Source organism: Tenrec ecaudatus, chromosome 10 (genome assembly GCF_050624435.1).
Source record: "Tenrec ecaudatus isolate mTenEca1 chromosome 10, mTenEca1.hap1, whole genome shotgun sequence".
Lineage (NCBI taxonomy): Eukaryota > Metazoa > Chordata > Mammalia > Afrosoricida > Tenrecidae > Tenrec > Tenrec ecaudatus.
The window spans coordinates 115,685,814-115,705,494 of NC_134539.1; the positions used below are offsets into that span (position 1 = coordinate 115,685,814).

Below are 19,681 nucleotides of genomic sequence, written 5' to 3' on the forward strand. Positions count from 1 at the left end.
TCCACCTCGCCGCAGCCCACCCCTCTCTCCCGGCCGCGCCGCTCCGACCGATTTGGCCCGAGTGGTGGCGCCCGGAGGGAGGGGGGGACGGCGGTCCCCGCGAGCAGCCCCGCCCCCGCCCGCGCGCCGCCCCCGAGGAGTCCGCGGGGAGGAGGAGACTCGGGCGCAGAGCGGGGGCCGCGGGAAGCGGGAAGGGAGCGAGGAGAGCGGCGGGCCGGGCCGGCCCAAGGGCGCCCTCGCCTCCCAGCTGGGCGCGGGGCCCCGGCGGAGGGGAAGGCCGGCGGGGCGGCGAGCGCCGCGAAGTTTGGCGGCCGAGGGGCCGGACGTCCCGGGGGCCGGGGCCATGGGGGCGGGCGCGGAGACGGCGCGGCGCGCACGGAGCCCCCGGAGCGGAGCGGCCGCCGCGGCGCAAAGTTAGCGCGGCGCCCCGGAACGAGCCCCGCCGCCGCCGGGCGCCCCGGAGCCGCCGGGGCCATGGGCGAGCACCCCAGCCCGGGCCCCGCAGTGGCCGCCTGCGCCGAGGCGGAGCGCATCGAGGAGCTGGAACCCGACGCCGAAGAGCCGCTGCCGGCGGCGCCCGAAGATGTGAGTGACCCCGTCCCGGGCGAGCAAACTTTCTTGGGGGGGGGGCTGCGGGCGTGGGGAGCTGCCCCCGTCTCGCCCCGCGGGGCCATTTGAAGGTTTCAAGGTGATGCGGGAGCGCCCCGGATTGGCCGGGTCCCCGCGGGCGAGAGGGGGCGGAGGGGCCGGGCTCCCCTAAACGCACGCGCGCGCCACCCCCGCAGGGGCTCCGGGGCTTCCCAGCGGGACGCTCTTCCGGAACCGCAGCTCGGGCGCCGCGCCGGGGACCAGCCGCCTGCCCGCGCCCCCTCCCCGCGGCTGGTGCAGTGCCCGGGACACAGCGTTTTCCCGCAGAGGCGGCCGCGTCACAGCAGTGACTCCCCCTCCCCTCCCACTCGCGACCTGCAGTCCCCGGCCCCCGGCTGGACCCCTCTCTCCGCTCGCGAATTAGCACTGCCGGGCACATGCCGGGTAGACACTGAAATTCAAGCTGACCCCTGTCCCGCCGAAGGAGGGAGGGAAGGGGTGGGGGTGGGGCTGGGCGGTTTGGCTCTCAGAAGGGAACCCAGGAGTCCAAGTGCTGGGGACAGTCCCCTGGGCAAGGCTAGGGAGGGTTGCCCCAAAGGGCTTCCCTGCCATCTGCTGTCAGAGTCCGCCTCCTCCAGTCGGGGGAGTCCTGGGCACTGGAGTTGCTTAAGCTTCTCCCTTCCGGGATTAACCTGCAAATAAAGGGGACACATTGGGCAGGCACACTCCCTCGGGATGGGGAGGTGGGGGTGAAGCCAGACTGCCTCAGATCGCAGAACCTAAGCTGGGAATGCCTCAAATCTCCCTGACTTCCTTCGGGACCTCAAACCTCCGCTAGGGTCTCCTGTTAATATAGTCAGCTTTGGTTGGGGCTGAGGGCTTCAGGAAACTGGGGACACCCCCCCACCCCACCCCAGCCAACTGCAGGCAAAATGTTAGTGCTTCTGCAGGGGGCGAGTTTTCCTGAGGGGTGTGTGGGGGGTGTCCCTGGTCCCTAGCAGATGAAACATGGCTGCTGCAGGGGCTAGTGGAATGTCTCGGGGGCATGCATTGCCCGGCCTGGCTGCAGCGCGGACGTGAGCTTTAGAGGGCAGAGTAGCACTTGGCAGAGTTTGGACCGCTTTATGTGCTCATTGTTGAGATTCGCCCTTGCTCCGCTCAGCCCTCCACCTGCCTGTCCCACAACTGGGGAGCACCCTCCAACCGCCCCAACCGGGGTCCCCTGCCTTTGCTCAGTGTAGACGCCTCTGTTGTGGCCGAGCTCTTCCCACGCTTTCTCTGCTCTCTAGTGCGGATCCCTCCGGCCTGGCAAGGCCTCCTGGGCCGCTAGGACGGCAAGTCCATGTCGGCAACATCAGAGGGCTACAGAGGCCTTGGTGATAAGTCTGTGTTTCTTTTTCTCCGCTTTCTCTTCTCCGGCATGGCCTCCCGTTGCCAGCACTGGAAAGTCCTATTTGATCAGGTATGTGAGCAGTTAAATCTCCCCTTCCCTTCCTTCCAGCCCTCCTCACAGCCAGTCTCCCTGCTTGCGTGGGCTTCCCTTAGCTCTGCGCTCCGGAGACGGTGACGTGAGCTGGGGGTGTGGCTTAGGACCTCTCGCTGAACGCGCTCTCTCACCGCTCCCCTCTCCTGGCGTCAGGAGGAGGTGGTGGGCTTCCCCGAACCCCACCCTTCCCCCCTCCTCTACCCCGACTCCGACTCCGACTCCGCTGCGCCATGTGGGTCTTTAACCATATTCCACTTGCTGCTCTGTGCCAGCGGATTGCAGGAAGGGACTACGAAGGTGGGAGAAGGGCTTGGGTTAATGACCTCCCCCACCCCACTCCATCCCTTCTGACCCCCATCACCAAAGGCCGGTGGCCAACCTCTGACTTCCTTAGGTGCCCATTTGAAATCTGATTCCACTTTTTAATTCTGTAGTAGGGGTCAAGGGGTGTGAGGAAGTCGCAGAAGGAAAATGACATGGAGTGGCAATGTGGTGCCTTGTATTGGCATCGTGGTTAAAGTAAGGTTGGCAGTTCAAAATCAGGGCTGTTCTGCGGTAGAAAGGCTAGGCTCTCTGCTCTTGTAAAGAGTCACCGTCTGGGAAGCCCACTGGGGCAGTTCTACCCAGACGTGTAGGGTTGCTTAGGAGTCAGCATCCACCCAATGGCAGTGAGTTGGGTTGAGTTGTAGAGTTGGCTTTTGAATTTGGAGGCAGGCATTTGGCTCGCAGCAAAGAAATCTCTCTCTTCTTAGCTTGCTGCTTGGCTTGGGTCTTGCTGTGTTTCCGACTCCCTGCCTGTCCCATTGCTGCAGAAGAGGAAGCAGCAGGTGTCCCAGTGAAGGGAAGCATGGCTTGAGGCCAAGCGATCAGTCTGGTTTGGCCGGAAGGACCCTTTGGGATTGGAGTGGGAGATGAAGCTGCGGACATAGCTTGGATCTGACTGTATCTTGCTGTAGGCAAGGGAAACGTTTGAAAATTAGGTTGTTGTTGTTTTTTTTTTAACAGATTGTTTCTTGATCCAAGGAAGGTGTTGGAAAGATTCAGCTGTAGTGGGGAGATGGGCTGCCAGGAGGAGAGAGACTGGCCAGGGTTCTGCCCGGTGTATGGAAACTTGGAGGAGGACAGTGAGAATGCCAAGGAGGAGGGACAGGGGATGGGATCACCATAGAATCTGAGCAGATGATCAGACTTGATCCTGCCTGGCCTTGTACGCTCTGTGAGGTGTCCATACGTCACTGCAGGTCGAGCTGATTGACAGCGGGAAGTACCAACATGTGACAGCTGAGAGGAACTTTGAGTGGGACCGCACACAGCCCCCAGATTTGGGACCTGGGAGGAAGAGGGAAAATTGTCGTGGTGGGGGTAATTGGCAAAAATGACTGCTTTGGTTACCGACAATTTCAGTCTGAGGAGCCAGCCAAGTGCGGGTGCCAAGAGTGGGGCTGACAGCATGGGACTGCAGCACGGAAGATATGGCCGGTCCAGGACAGGGATCTGGGGGTGTGGCTCATTCACATTCACCCCTGAGGCTTGGCTGCCTTTTGTGGAGCACACACTGACTCTGGTCCTGGAGGGTCCAACAGCTCTCCCTGGCCCCTGAGTGCCACCACTCTCCCTCTGGCTCCACAGAGCACAGAGGCTGCTGGCCTGCCGCCCTGAGGCAGGAGCAAGCTGGGCGGTGCTGCCACCATCACCACCAAGCTGCCAGCCCTTCACACCTCCTGCCAGATTTAGAATCAGAACCTAGAACAAAGTATGTCTCTTCTCTGCCTGGATCTCTCTTTCTCATTTGATTTATTTCCTCTGTCAGTTTGTCGTGTGTGTGTGTGTGTGTGTGTGTGTGTGTTTTCTCTAAATGACCCATTTGGGTGAATGCAGGAAACGTAAAGTATGGAGATTTGGGAGGAGGGGGGAGTTGGTGGGCTACAGAGAGGGTAGAAGGCCTTATATCATCAGGAGACCATTCTCTTCCTCAAGCTGGAAGACATCCCAGATATCTAGCCTTCTTGGGCTAAGGGGATACTAGTAGTCACCCATTTCCAAACGGGAACCCACCAGGGCTCGTCTTTGAGGTCTTCCAGTGAATTAGACCACTCATTCCATCCCTTCTGGTTCTTCACTTGATGGAGCAGCTTTGACCAAGCGGGAAGCCAACTAGAAGCCATGACTTTGGTCTTGTTGCCCCATGTGGTCATACCTCAACTACATGGCTAGAGACTTGTTTTATGGAAGTTGCAGGTAAAGAAAACAGGTGGCCCAAGTCCCTTGGAATTTTACCCAGACAACCCTGGAATTTGGTAGCTTCAGCAGGGCCAGTCTATGCCTGGCCTTTCACCAACTTCCCATATGAGTCTCAGAAGTTTAAATCCCCGAGAATCCTGAAAGCCTTCAGCTCCACCTCTCGATTTTCCATGCATCTGTTTCCTACTTGAACTTCTTCTTATTAGAGTTTCCCTTTCATATCCTTAAGATCTTAATGTTTCCATAGATCATAAAGTTACCGTAACACTGAATCATAGTTGATACAAACACTTGCCTAAAACAAAGCATAAACCAGCTTAGGTGGGCACCTGAGGGCAGAATCCTGGACTTGGAGTTAGATGACCCGGGTTCAAATCTTGCTGACTTGGTGGTTGGGGAAGGTTACATTAGCTCTCTGAGCCTCCACTTTCTCATCTATAATCTAAGAATGAGAATCTCTTAACCACTCATGGGTGGTTGTGGGGACTAAGCAGAAGTGGAAGCCCCCTTCACAAGATTACAGACCCAGTGGATGCTGCACAAATGTCTCTTGACTGGGGACCAGAATTTGCTGGGAAGAAGCAAAGAGATGCTCTGAGAGCAGGTCTCCAGGGGAAGGCATGACTTCCCTAGACCAGCTTCTCCCCAAGCTGGAATTCTGGAGAGAGAATAGCTCCTACACCCAGAGGATTCCCCACCCGCAGCCTGGGAGCCTTCCCTTGACCTGACCCCAAAGTCCACCTCATTTGCAGTCCTTCTGCGTGCTGGCTTAAGGGGGCCCTCAGAGCTGAAAAGAGGTTCAGATGGCAGCGCTGAACGGATTAGCCATGAAGCTCAGAGAACACCCCTGCCCCAGAGGCTGCTGCATTGGCCATTTCCCCCCAACACATGGTTAGCTGAAGAGAGGGACAAAGCCATGGGCTTAACTCCCCCTGGACTCTGCACCCCCAGTCTCTTATCAAGTGTCTCTGGGGGCCATAAAGGCTATGGACTGGCCTCCAGCTTCTCTCTCCTGCCCTGACCCCAGTGACCCCATCAGTCTTGCTGGAGTTCCCTCTTTCATCCCTGACCACTCCCAAAGATGCTGAGCAGTAGGGCCATGACAGCCTGCCGCCTGCCTGCCTCCTGTCCAGAATAGGTTCACAGACACTGAAGGAAATCACCAGTTGAATGACAGGTGCATTGACTTGGGCTACAATAACTTCTTTGGGGACAGGCCCTGGCTCGGGCCACCTCACACATTGGCCCCTCTAGGCCTGCTGCCAGCTCAAGGTCCAGGAAGGGTCAGCCGGAGCATCCCCCCACGCCCCACCCCCAGCCCATCTGCTTGTTTTGCAAATGAGGGGACTGAAGCCACCGGTCAGTGACCTTCCGAGGTCCTTTGGCAGACTAGAATCCAGCTCTCTCACTGACTAGCATTTCTGCCATCAGGCCTTGCCAGCTTCCAACTGACCACTGGGCACCCTGGACTGACGAGGGCCAGTGAGTGGGGTCCTTCGGTAGAAAGGGCACAGACTATGCCCCAGTTCTGCTCCTATGAGCTGTGTGGCAAGGGACAAGCCAGTCAGTCTCTCCAAGCTTCAGTCTTCCTCTTTGTAAACCTTCTATAATAAAACCTGCCCCACAGGGCTGATGGGACGACGGTTGAGACCAGCGTGGGTGCAATATGAGGCCAGGGTGCAGTGAGTACTTGTATATGTCTGGCTGCCATGTTTCTGGAATTTGAAGAAATCAACACTCTTTTCGAAATAAGCAGGGACTCATGGTAGATCTCGGATTTAAAGTTTCTTTCTGGGTGTTCCTCGACAAGCTGCCGCCTTTGGGATGGAAGCTGGAAGGAAAGCCAAGTTTCCCCCAGAGCTGTCCAGAGAGGAAGGAGAGGAGAATTTGGACAAAGGCAGCCTGGAGGAGAGTCGCTGCCCCAGCATTCCCCTCTGCTCACCAGGCTTGTCTGCCTGCAGGGTTGTCTGCCTGCAGGGTGGAGTAGAGGGGGCCTGAGAACCAGGCAACTGGCCACCAGCATGGCTGGGCCAGCCTCCCTCTGCCCACTGTCCCGATGGGAGGTGGATTCTGCCTGGACTGTGGCTTAGCATTTGATGGTGAGGTGCAGACCACTAACCGTCTTGTGTTACAGAAGCTAGTCCAGGCAGAGCTGGGGTTGTGAACGACAAAGGCGGCCTCCTCCCTCACACCCCCAGCTGTTTTCACACAGGATACAGGTTTGAGATGATGACCAATCTTCAATGTCTACTCCATGGACGCAGGTCCATCATCTTATATTGTTCTCGCCACAGCCATGGGAGATGAGGGATGTTCTCGCTTCTTTGCAGAGGAGTAAACTGAGGCCGGGGGGTGGCTTATAGAAAAACACCCAGGCAAATGAGGATCCTCTAAGGGTGTGTGTGTGTATGCGCGTGCGCACGCTCGCGTGCTTCTGAAACAGGGCTTATCCTACCTCCCAATCTTTGGGCTCCTTGCATTTGGCAGAAAGACCACAGATGTGACGGGGTAGGTGATCAGTAACCAGCCCTATATGTGTCCAAGTGGGACCATGCACCGTGGACTTCTGGGTGCCTAATTTGGGGGAAGTGAAATGCCAGGCCTTTCTCCGATGGTGCCTCAGGCTCGACTCGAACCTCCACCTTTCCCCTCATCCTGCCCACCTTGCTTCCCTCTGTGCATACTGCCCTGGGCCGCTGAGCTCTCTGTATCCCAGGGCACTGGAAGCTGCCAGGAGAAACAGCAGAGGAAATGGCTTTGGGCTGAAGGGCAGGGGATGGGGCGGATGTGCGCTGCCCCTCCTGCTCACAGTTAACCTTCCACCCCCACCTCGCCGCTCCCCTGAGATGCCAGGGCTGTGTGGCTGTGACTCGGCTCCATTACCCAGGCGGCTGCAGGGGTGGGGGGGTGCAATGAGTCAGCACAGCCATTAGGTCTGCTCTGGGCGCCCAAGGGGCCTCCTCTGAGTCACCGCCCCCACTCCCCGCCCCCTCAGAGTCTGGCCAGGGCAAAGGCAAGGGCATTATTGGAATGGAGCCTTGTAGGTGCCTCAAGGCCATCCAGGCAGGGGCAGGGGGTGGTCAGTAGCATCTTCCCAGGTGAGATCTTGTAGGGAGCAGGAGAACAGGCCAGCTGGAAAGAAGTGACCCTTGCCTGTGCCTCACTGTCCACTAGCCTCAGCTTCCGGTGTTCCAGGGAAAGGTGGGACCTCTTTCCCCCCCTCATTGCTGGCTGTGGCTTTCTGGGTGCATGCTGACTGCCCAAGACACAGGCCTGGGGACCCAGGGATGCAGGGATGCGGCTTCTCTAGCCTACCTCATCACCCCAGCCCCAGATCTGTCTGACAGGCGGGATGCTCGGGATTCTGGCTTGGGGCCCTTGGGAGAAGTCCCCATTTCTCCCTGCGGTGGCAGCTGAAAGGACAGAAATAATCCATCGGGGATTCCTGGAGTCACGGAGGCTCTGCAGCTGCCAAAGGCTGGCCTGGCCAAAGCCCAGGGGAACTGGGGCCCCCAGGGATGGCCATCCAGATTGCAGGAACCGGCCTCTCCTTCCCAGGAAGGCCCGAGGCCTTGGGGCTGGCCAAGTGCTATCTGTAGTACTCACTCCTGCCTCTGTGCAAGTGGCTCACCTCTGGGTGCCTCTGTCTCCTTCCTGGACAGGGGCCCAGTGATACTGTAGGCTGGAGTAGAGATGTTGTCATTAGTAAGTGCCCCTGAACCCACTTTCTGCTTCCGGTGACCCCATGTGACAGAGTTGGAGTGTCATTTTTACCAGAGCAGCCCACAGGTTTTCCTCCCTGGAGTTAACTCTTGTACTCCTTTGGTGCACGAATAGAAATAATAGGCTAAAAAAAAAATAGGCTATATGTGAACAGGGGTAGGGGTGGTGTGGGGGCACTGTGATCCAGGAGTGGGTGGGAAACGGGATGAATGAGCATCCTCATTTGCTAGGAAGAGGAGCTGGGAGAGCAAGTTCTTACTCCACTAGCTGCGCCTCCAGACCTCGGGCAGCTGCAGGCCTGGACCTCATTTACTGGGCTGTAAAAGTTCATGAATGGAAAGAAAAAAAAAGTCCATGAATGGGCAGAGGCCCTTGTGGGCCCAGGCTGTTGGGTGGGGACAGCTCTGCTAAGCCAGAACCCCCTGGGCCGCCTCATTAATTCTGCTCTGCTCAGAAGCTGGGGTAACAATGCAGCACAGCAGATGAGCTCTGGAAGCCCCCTCCCCCAAGTGGGGAGGGACAGCTGCCAGTACCTTAGGCCCTGGCCCAGCATGTACTCAGGCCTGGTAGGGCCCCGGGAAGATGATGGGGCTGGAACTCTTGGACCCCAGAGGGCTCCTCCGGGACAGCCGTTGGTTCGTTGGCCCAAGGGGACAACTTTAGGGTCCTTGAAAGGGTCCACACATCTCCTGGAGGTCCTGGTCACTCTGGGGAGAGGACCAAAGAAGAGAAAGCAAGGGACGCTGTGGGGATGGGCTTGTGCAGATCCCACGTGCATGATGGGTACCCAGTAGACTCGTTCCAGTGTGTGTTCTCTGAGCCGGAGAGCCTGTGCTGCCTGGCTTGCTGGCCCGTCAGCCTGGTGGCGGACTGGTGGTGGTGGTGGTGGCGGCGGCGGCAGCGCTAGGAGGGAGAAGTGGCGCTGCTGTCCTGGGTGCTGAGCAGGCAGTTCTCAGCTCCTGCGGGCGGCGGGGCTTGTGCCCTGAGAGCTCAGACTTGGCGGCCCCATTAGACCAGTCAATGATTCCTCCGCCTGCCTCTCCAGAGCCTGCTGTCCTCAGTCAACCCTCTGGCTGAGGTCTAGATCCTACAGACTACTCGCTTTGCTGAATGATTCCGGCAAAGTGTCAGCCACCCCGAAGGCCCGTGGCCACTTACACGCAAAGCCCACTGCTGTCAAGTCGATTCCCACTTACCGTGACCCTAAAGGACGTCTCAGAACTGTTCAGCAGGGCCTCCAGGGCGGCACATCTTTACAGAAGCAGGTGGAGCAGCTGGTGTGTTTGAGGAGCTGACCTTTAGCTCCAAAGCACAGGGCTTAATCCGTGGCGCTTCCCGGGCTCCTGGCCACACGGGGGAAGGACAAGAGGGGTGGTTCAGGACCCCTGACAAAAGGAGCACACAGTCCCTGCTGTCCCCAGGATACAGGCCTTGTCCCCAGAGCCCTTGCTGGGGCGGAGCTCATGGTAGGGTGCGTACAGTCCATCCCATTTAACAGATAAGGACTGAAGTAAGCTTCTTGCACAAAAGCCGGACTGAGAGCAGTGGGCGCCACCTGGCCTCCAAGCTAGGTGGGAGGGGATTTCCAGATACCTCACTCCCCACGCTGCTAAAGAGCGAGTCCAGTGGCTAAAATCCAAGCTCTGGCTCCTCTCATGAAAAACACGATGACCAATCATCAAGTGCGCTTGGGACATGCTGGGGTGAACTAAATCAGACAGACTTCGCAGCTCCCCCAGCCCCCAAGAGGGTTTCTCCAAACCTGTAGGACCAGGGTCTAAACCCACTGCCCTCGAGTTGATCCCGACTCCCAGTGGCCCTGCAGGGCAGGGCGGAACTGCCCCCATGGGCTCCTGAGACTGCCGCTCTTTACCGGAGAGTGCGCTGTCGTTCTGCCCCAGAGCGCCCCGTGGTTTCTAATGCAGCCTCAAAGACCCCACTGCCATTGAATGGATTCCAGTTCAGAGGGACCCTACAGCCATCTTACAGGACAGGGTGGAACTGCCCGGCCTCGCTGAGTTTCTGAGACTGTCACTCTCTACAGGAGTAGAAGGCCTCTTCGTTCTCCCGCGGGCGGCCTCGTGGTTTCAAACGGCCAACTCTGAGGCGAGCAGTCCAACTCCACCAGAGCTCCATGGAACCCCGATTTCTCACGCCATCGTAGGGTCTGGCGTTCCACTAAGCACACACTGGGGGGCGGAGCCTGTGGCTGTCTGATACCCACCAGAATAGGCCAAACAAAAGCCAGGGAGCTCAGGGCTGGATCCAGCCACCGCAGCAGGGGAACCCAGCACCTTCCCATCATGACCTCTAACTCAGTCTGGGACTCTGTTTCCCCATCTGTAAGATGGACACAGTGGCCAGCCCATAATGGATCCCAAACAGGTATTTGCTAAATGAATAAGTGAGAGGGTGGGGCAGGGACCCCTCCAGCTCCAGGCCCCTCTGTTCCCATTACCAGCGAGCTGTTTGAACTTGGGCAGCTGGGCTCTCGGCGCCTTGCTGTCTCCCTGGTAAAGCAGGGCTAATAATAGAATCTACCTTACAGGGTGGTTGTGAGGTTTCAACACTGTTCTGATCAGTTGAGTTGGCTGCTAGCAACACCGCACATGCAGGCGAGGGCTTTGCTCTGTCGGAGTGTCGAGGCTGGGTGCCCTTTCGGAAGCAAGTGGCCAGGCCTGTCTTCTGAGTGGCCGCTGGTGGGTGGGAGACACCAACTTCCTGGTAGGAGTCAAGCCGTTAACTGTGCCAAGAGGGCACCCGGAGGTTTAACGAGGGGGCCCATGCCGTTTCTCACGGAAGGGGCTTTGTGGGTCTCCCTCTCCCCAGCTCCCATTTGTGTATGCAGCCACACTCATGGCCAGCCATCGAGTCTGTTCCAGCTCACAGCAACCCTGCCTAGGGTGTCTGGGATTGCCAAGCTTTATGGGAGCAGACAGCCTCATCTTCCTCCCATGGAGCGCCTGGTGGTTGACAGCCTGTGTCTGGCCCACATTGCCACCAGGGCTCCCCCCCCCATTGGAAAGGGTATGTTTATACACCCAGGGGTACGTGTGGACTCCCTCCCATCTCCTTGAGACGGGAGGGAAGAGTTCCTTGTGGCTAGTGGGGAAACTGAGGCAGTGTGGCTAACGGATCTGTCCCCAGAGCCCCTGGTGGCAGCATGACAGGGAGGAAGGGCTGGGGTGGGGGAGATGAGAGAGCTGTGGCAGGAGGTGGGTGGCACCTGGAGGATTAAGGGCTAAAGGGCCAGCGGGCTGGGTGTTGCAGGATTAAGCATCCCTGAGGTCAGCACCCTCCATTTCCATATGGGCTGAATCTGGTCTTGGGCCCCTCCCTCCACAGCCTGCTCCCTCTCCCCCCACCATACACAGCTCCCATTCCTCCTTGGCGGGGACCCCACCCCCACCACCCTTCCCACCCCCCTGCCAACCCAGGCAACTGCCTCAACGGAACCCAGCCCAGGCCTCATACCCAGTGGGGGCTCCCCCGTCCAGACACAGAATACCCAGGGGAGCCCCTGGGGCCTTACTGAGAAGGTGGCCTTTCCCCTAATACCCCAAACTGCGGTGCTGGTCTCACCTCACCCACCCAGCAGACTGGGGGGACTCCAGAGAGGCCCAGCTCTGGCTTGGTGGCCCTGTGCCTGTGTTTTGCCAGCCAGTGAAGTGGCCCCTGCGCTTGTGTTTTGCTAGCCAGTGAAGTGGCCCCTGCGCTTGTGTTTTGCTAGCCAGTGAAGTGGCCCCTGCGCTTGTGTTTTGCCAGCCAGTGAAGTGGCCTTTGAGCCTGTGCTGCCAGGCCGTAGACGGCCGCGGTGCTCTCCACCGGGTTCAGCCCACCACAACCCGAGGACACACTCACCCCGCTTAACATGAGACAGCAGGGCTGGGAGAGGGGCCACTTCCCTCAACGCACCTGTCCTAGCTGGTGACCGACAGAGCCCTGCTGACCTGAAGGGCTGCACCTCAAGCCCACCAGCTTCTCCGATGCAGAAAGAGCTGGCAATCTTGTTTGCCGCTAAAGACAGCAAGCTACAAGACCTGACCGAAGGGGCAGTTCTGCTCCATCAACACTCAGAATCCACTCACTGGTGAATTCGAGCCGGGGTTCCTTGCTAGCCCGGCGGGAAGATGCAGCTTGTTTTAGAAGTCCTCTGCTTCCCTGGGGGTGAGGGGTGTCCCTGCTTCTGTGCACTTGCTCTCCGACCCTCCCTGTCTTCCCTTTCCCCTCCCCCCAGGCCACTGTTCCCAGGCTCTGCTCTTGCCCTCCTAGGAGTTGGGGTGGTTGGAGGGTATCCTGTGTGCCTCTGGGGGACCCTGATTCTCCCTCGTGCCGGGCATCCCTTTGCGTCCCTGAGGCCTCATTAGGAAGGTGGCTCGGACCCCCGCTGTCTGGCCTGTCTGGCCCTGGCAAGAAAGGTAGAGTTTGGCAGAGAAGGGTGGCTCGGCTGGGTTCCAGCTTGTTCTCTGCAGTCTGGAGCCTGTGGTGTGCTGGGGCAGGGCAGGGAGGCTGGGGTGGGGGTGGGGCTGGAGGAGCCACAGGGCAGCCCCTGTCACTAGGCCAACAGCAGGGAGCCCTGCAGGGGGAGAGGGAGAGGAGAGGGGAGCAGGTGGCCCTTTGTCTGGAGCCTTTGGTTGATCCCAGCCGACCCTTGCCCCCCTGTCCTTCCAGGCCTCTGAGGCTGCCCCTGGGAGGAGAGTGGTACCCCTGCTCCCAAGGCATACAGGGCCCTGGGCTCCCCCACCTCCCCCTCTGAAGTAGGACAGGCCCCAAGCTGTGCACTGGGAATCTTCCTAGGGCTCATAGCTGCTTCTCCGCCTGCACCCCCACCCCTGCCTGACAAGTACTGGGGCCTCCGTGGGATAGGCTTGAGTGGTCAGTCTTTTGCTGGAGTGGGGACTGTGCCAGCCTGGGGAGAGTGGCATAGGTGGCAACTCTCCCTGGAGAGTGGGCAGGGGGAAGCTCAGGGGTGGGAGGAGACCCTCCCTGGAGAGTGGGCAGGGGGAAGCTCAGGGGTGGGAGGAGACCCTCCCTGGAGAGTGGGCAGGGGGAAGCTCAGGGGTGGAAGGAGACCCTCCCTGGAGAGTGGGCAGGGGGAAGCTCAGGGGTGGGAGGAGACCCTCCCTGGAAGGTGGCCCCACCTTCTCTCCCTCTGAAGCCTTCCACTTCCGAAATTGGGCAGTGGAGGTGACCGGAAGCTTGCTGCTGGGGGGCTTCTCTCTGTTCAGGGTGGCCCCTCACCTCGTTGGGTCGTGGATTGTGCAGAGGTGTTTCAGCAATAGACGGACAGCCTGGCAGAGCAGCTCCTGTCACCGAGCAGGTCAGCCCCTGGCAGCCACGCTCCAGAGGCAGCATCTAAGCTCCCTGCTTGTGGCGCCCTGGCTCTGATGCTCACCAGGAAGGTCCTTAACCTCCCTGTGCTTTCTCATCATATACGGAGATGGTAATAGAACTGACTTCATAAGTTTCTGGAGGGGTTTGCCTGTCCATGTGAAATCTGTAGACCGTGCTTGGCCCCAAGAAAACACTCAGCAAATACGAGATGCTTTTATTATTGTGGCCCTTCTTTAAGGCCCAGGTAAGCAGCCCTGGCACCCTCAGCCGTCCCCCGGGTCCCTGAAGCGTCATTATTAAGGTGATCCTGTCCTACCACTCCCCCATTCCCACACCTGGTTGCCCTGGCTGGCTCTGGCCTGAAAAGTAAGGGAGGCGTAGGGTAGGTGAGCTTGTGCCAAATAGCTATCAGCCCTGAAACTTGTCGTTTGGGGTGGAGGGCAGTGAAGGGGGAGGTGGGTGGGATGCAGGTTTCAAGGGGTCTGTAGAGAAGCCCTCTCTCGGTGAGTGCTGAGGGGGTTGAAGTCATCTCTGACTTGTGACACTTGGCAGTTTTTCATGGATTGTCTTAGAAAAGCTGCGCACGGAGTCTGTTTTCCTAAAATATCCTGCGGTGACCTTAGCTGTAGAAGGGGAGACTCTGGCTCAGTCTTCCGGATTCCCTGGGAGAAACCCCCGCAGCACAGGCAGGCAGCCCTCCTACACACACACACACACACACACACACACACACACACACACACACACACACACTGCCCACAGCAGAGCCACCGATTGTACTAAGAACTTGAGTGTGGCGGCACTGTGTGACCAAGAAGGCTCGCACACTGACCAGACAGAGACAAGGCAGTGTGAGGGATGGGGCTCTGGGGGACTCTAGGGGTACAGAGGGAGATTTGCACACCCCTGCCTTTCTGGTTGAGCCACTGGCACTCACTGTAGAAGAGTACTGTCCATCTTTGGCAGTCAAAGGAGCCTGAGAGGTATCGGGCAGCTGACCACAAGGTTGGCAGTTCAAATCCACCTGCCATCCCTCAAGAGAAAGGTGAGACTTAGCTGCTCCTGTAAAGTGTTAAAGTCTTAGAAACCCACCGGAGCAGTTCTTCTCCGTCCTACAGGGCTGGTGTGAATCAGAATTGCCTCGATCATTGGCGGAGGGTTTGGGTTGGTTTGTTTTTTAAAATCATTTTATTGGGGGGCTCATACAGTTGTTTTTTCTTCGTACAGTTCTTATCACAATACATACATACATCCATTGTGTCAAGAACATTTGTACATTTGTTGCCATCATCATTCTCAAAACATTTGCCTTCTACTTGAGCCCTTAATATCTGCTGCTCATTTTCCTCCTCCCTCCCCACTACTCCCCACCCCGTGAACCCTTCATCATTTATATATTATTATTATTTTGTCATATATTACACTGTCTGACGTCTCCCCCTGCCCTCTTCTCTGCTGTCCCTCCCCCAGGGAGGAGGCTATATGTAGATTGGGTTTGGGGCTTGGGGGCGGGGTACGGTGGTACAGTGGTACGGTGGTGCCCTGCGTTAAGCTTTGGGCTGTCCCCCCACCCAGAAAGGTCATCCGTTAGAACCTCCAAGATGCTCCATGGTAAACAGATCAAGGGGTCTGCATCCTCCAGACTCACAACCTTGGACACCTGGGGGGTAGGGGGGTCACTTCTGTCCTGCAGGGTCACTGTGAGCTGGAATCAACTCCACAGCAACGGGTTTGGGTTTGTTTGGTTTGGGGTTTGGTGTGGTGCTGTAGTCGTTAAGCGTTCACCTGGCAACCACAAGGCGGGCAGTTCGAATACACCAGCACTCCACAGCAGAGGGATGGGCCATTCTGTGGCTGCAGAGATTCACAGCTTTGAGAACCTGCAGGGCCCTCCATGCTGTCCCACAGGGTGCCTGACAGTGAGAATCCACTTGATATCAATGGGTGGGGGCCCTGGGTGCAGTCACCAGGAAAGCACTTAGCCGCTAGCCCAGAAGTTGGAGGTCGAGTTCACCCAAGACCACCCTGGAAGCAAGTAAGGTCTGGCCATCCCCAGATTGGCTGTGGGAAACCATGTAACCCCCCAGGTTGGCTGTGGGAAACCATGTAACACCCCCAGATCGGCTGTGGGAAACCATGTAACCCCCCCATTGGCTGTGAGAAACCTTGTAAGCCCCCCCCCAACGGCTGTGGGAAACCCTACAGAGCCCCAGCTGTCTTCTGCCCCACTTGGGCTCGCCCTGGATCAGAGTGACACGGTCTGGGTGGGCTCGGGTGTCCATCCAAACATTCTCCCTTTATTCACCCAGCACACCTTGCTGTGTGCCGCCGATGCCAGGCTCGGTGCTAAGCACCAGGCATGAGATGTGATGCCAGCCTTCAAGGAGCCTAGCGAGTGAGTCTAGTGCCGAGGTGAAAGAGAGAGGCGCCAACAGGCCGAGGACAGTGTGGGGACGGTGGTCCAGAGACTCGGCCAAGTGCAGGGCGCCCGTGGCCAGCTGGATGGCTAGGCAAACCGCCGTCCAGCTGTGCACTGGGTGGCTTAGCACTGAAGAGAAGGGAAGCTCTGCCACAGGCTGCCGCAGGGCTGCATCTTGGACGCATGCTGATGGCATAAGTCAGGCTCGAGGGGACAAAGATGGGACGGCCCCACATTGGTGAGGTATGCAGCGTCGACCAGAGCGTGCCCGCCATTACCAGGGACATGGCTGCTTACGGGGTCCTGAGTTCTGTGAAGGATGAGGGAAAAATTGCAACCAGATGGTAGCGACGGCTCCGTATCACGGTGAAGTAATGAATGCCGCAAAATTGTACACTGGAGATGGCTGAGATGGCGAATGGTTGGCTGTCTATAGTTTCACACACACACACACACACACACACACACACACACACACGATGCCATGTCAGAGGGGAGGCTTTCAAGGGAAGGAGGCTGCTGAGTCAGGAGGTGCCGCAGGAGTTTCCCAGGCGTTGGAGAGAAAGGAGCTGAGGCCGTTGTCCAGGCCAGGGCCTGGGTGTGGCCATGCGTGGTGGCACAGGGGCACACCGCAGGGGCCATAGCCCGAAGGAAGGGCTTGCACGGGGTGCTTCTGTAAGATCTCTTGAGTGGGTCACACCTTGATTCTTGGCTGCGCACAATGAAAGAATTTGCGCAGAAGCCCGTTGTGTGATCCAAGTGAGTTTTTAGGAAGGACCGGGCCAGTTTCAGGGGTTACCGTCTCCGAGGGGTTCACAACTGGGCCGTAGCAACCTCATGGAACATTGCACCCACACTTGCGGAACTGGGGGAAGGATGCCAGGGACCGAGGGGTGGAGGGAGAAAGGGTCAAGAGGCCGCGGAGCTACAGTGTGGGCCAGAGAGTAAGTGGATAGATAGAGCGACCCTCAGCTCGCTCCCTGCCTTTATCCTAGCCCACCCCTTGGCTGGGGAAAGGCGTGGTTGAAAGTACTGGTAGATCCTATTGGTTGAGTTGTGCCCACCTGAGTGATGTCATGAGCCTGGGCCTGGGTTAGACTGCCCAGGTGTACCTCCCACCTGGCTCGGGCCTTGAATAGGAGCGTGCTCAGTTTGGGGTCTTCATAGGCATCTAATAGTTGCTTCCAAATTCCTCCAGAGGACCTTTGCAGGCAAGGGAGGGACAACCCTTAGTGCCCCCCCACTGGAGTCCCCGGCCCAGCCCCCTTTCCTCCCTGCCTGCCGCCGCTGGAGAACCTTCCAGAGAAGCTTCCTCCTTCCCCTCCTGCCCTCATCACCTTCTCAGGCCCCAGAAACTTCTCACCTCCCTCCACTCCCCACCTTCACCTGCCCTGTCCCCTTGTTGTCCAGGCTCACAGGAGTCGACTGAGGGGAGGGGGTCCTTTGTCCTTGAGCCCCAGTGTCTTTCCCTGAGCAGGACGACGGGGTGCTCCGGGGCCTGCAGGGACAGAAGTGCTTGTGCTCGCCCCTGTGGATGTTTCCCGTGGGCTTGCCCAGAAACCGCCCCGGTCTCTGCAGGCCCAGGGCTGGGCGCAGGGACTGGCGAGAGGTGGTGGAGAGGAGAGGAGGGCGCTGCCTCCTGATGTGATGTCTGTGTGTGCTTCTCCGTCAGCTTGACCCCGGGAACACGGGCTTCATCAGCACCGGCAAGTTCCGGAGCCTCCTGGAGAGCCGCAGCTCCGAGCTGGATCCGCACAAAAGGGAGGTGCTCCTGGCCCTCGCCGACAGCCATGCTGACGGGCAGATTTGTTACCAGGATTTTGTCAACCTGGTGAGCACTCTGGGGCCCTGGCTGCTGGGAGGACCGTGCGTGGGGGTCGTGGCGTAGATGACCCTTGGGGACCATTGAAAGATCTGACACCAAGAAAGCACTGGAACATCCCAGGCTTTGGCAAGTGAAAGAATGCCACCCACAACCCAGCCTCTCTTGCCTCCTGGTTCTGCAGTCGGTCCATCAAAAGCCTCCTCGGGGCAGTTCCCACCCTCCAGTTTGTGGTGGCACATGCAGGGAGGAGGAGGAGGGGGAGGAGGCTGTTTTGTGTTGGTATCTCCTGCACCCAAGTCTCCCTGCCCTTGGCCTAGCTTGGATCAAGTGGGATCTGGATGGACTCAAACCAATCATTGGCCTCCCTGGGAGCTGGGAGTGGTGTCAACCCCACAAAAGGGAAGGTTGAGAGTGGGTGGGGAAGGTATTGTTGGAAGAAGGAATGTGGAGTGGATGCTGTGGGGGGACAGGGGCTGTCAGCACCGATGTCCCCAGGAGCAGTGGAGCACATGACTAGGGCCCAAACTCATCACACCCGCTGTCCTGGGCCTGAGACCAGAGGCCAGTGAATCTGCCCAGCGACTTGATAGCATGGAGGAGGCCCTCTTGCTCATTGGGGGTTACTGCTGCGCTATGGCAGGACTGGAGTGGGCGGAATGGGGGTGGGGGGTGAAGTGGGTAGCATTTGACTCATCTTGGTGAAACGGAGGGGACACTGGTAGATACCACGTCCATAAGCAGGAGGACTAAGGAAGAAGGTACCAGAAGGTTGCTCTGTGGGTACAATGGAGACAGTCACCTCTCTGCAGGTCACACCCAGAAGTGGCGAGAGTGAGCCAGCCTGGGTGAAGCTCCCAGGCCCCCAGGACCTGACCTCCTGTGAGAGGAGGCAGGCAGCCCTGCCGGAAGGTGCCCAAAGGGCACAGCTCTTGGAAGGTGGGAGCAGAGCTCAGCAGTGGGCACCGCAGAACTGTGCATAGGGGTTGGGGACCGTTGGGATCCAAGGGCAGGACCAGGGCACAGCTCTGAGCCCATGTGGGTTCTCGTAGTCTGAGTGTCAGGGTATTTGCTGAAACACCACAGCCCTGTCCAGACTCAGGGCTATGTGGCTGGACCCAGGAGAAGCTTCTGTTCAGCAGAGTCAAGTCAGCCTGCTTATTACTAATGTCCAATGCCTTTGTTAAAGTTCTAAGCCTGGCAGTCCATGTGAGGGCGGCATGCCTGGCTTCATGTGAGCAGGGCTGCCCTGGAGCTGAAGACCAAGGAGGGGCTCACTGAGGGGAAAGCTTAGAATAAGTGGATTGCCCGGGGTCTGGCGTCAGTCCTGGCTCAGCCTTTGCTGCTCATGGGAAGATCCTTTCAGCCTGGGCTTTCCTATCTGTAAGGTGAGGCCACGGAATATCCTCTTTGGGGTATTGCTGTAGGATTAAATAAGGCACAGTCTTCTGGAAGTTTTCCTCGTCTTTTAATCTTCTTTGATCAGGTAAACTCCTCTACATCCTTCCTAAGCCCCTTCCCACCACCACCCCTCTGTCCAGTGTTCCCATGGGGCTCTGTTCAGCCCCATCCCCTTTTGAATTAGCATTACAGCTTAGCAGTCAGGGTGGTCACAGTAGGGGTGTGCAGGTTGTATAGTGTGCAAATCACTGAGTAGGGCCTAAACTCTGGCCCGGACATGGGCAGGAGAGGCCTCTTTAGCTACTGGGCACCCAGGCACCATATGGGCTAGCCTAACTCTGGGATCAGAGTCGTAGATTTGAATCCTGATTCTGTCATTTACGAACTGTGGGGCCTCGGGGAAGTTGCTTACCCTCCGCAAGCTTCAGTCCCTACGCTTATAATGTGGACATAATGCAGTTTATCATCTCTTTGCTGCTGGAGACACATCTGTGCACACACCATATGTGACGTCCCATACCAGGATGCGCACCTTGCTCTGCACAGTTCTAGGAACCTCGGGGAGACAGAGTGGATGGTGGGCGTGTGCACACACCCACACCCCTCCTCCTGTATTCATGCAGAGTGGGTGTCTTGGACACCTGTTTGTGAGTATGTGTGCTCTGGG

The 19,681-nt window shown here is 58.1% G+C and overlaps 1 protein-coding gene across 2 annotated transcripts in view; it reads left to right on the plus strand.

Moving 5' to 3' along the window:
• Positions 1 to 474: 474 nt before the first annotated feature.
• Positions 475 to 19,681, plus strand: part of RHBDL3 (rhomboid like 3) — a 45,782-nt gene continuing 26,575 nt past the window's right edge. Inside the window, exons 1-3 of one of the 2 annotated variants that reach the window (XM_075559250.1) lie at positions 475 to 585; positions 2,027 to 2,050; positions 17,464 to 17,622. In XM_075559250.1, coding sequence (XP_075415365.1) covers positions 475 to 585; positions 2,027 to 2,050; positions 17,464 to 17,622 — 294 coding nt within the window. The remainder of the gene's footprint in view (positions 586 to 2,026; positions 2,051 to 17,463; positions 17,623 to 19,681) is intronic. The other variant, XM_075559251.1, reaches the window with a different exon arrangement.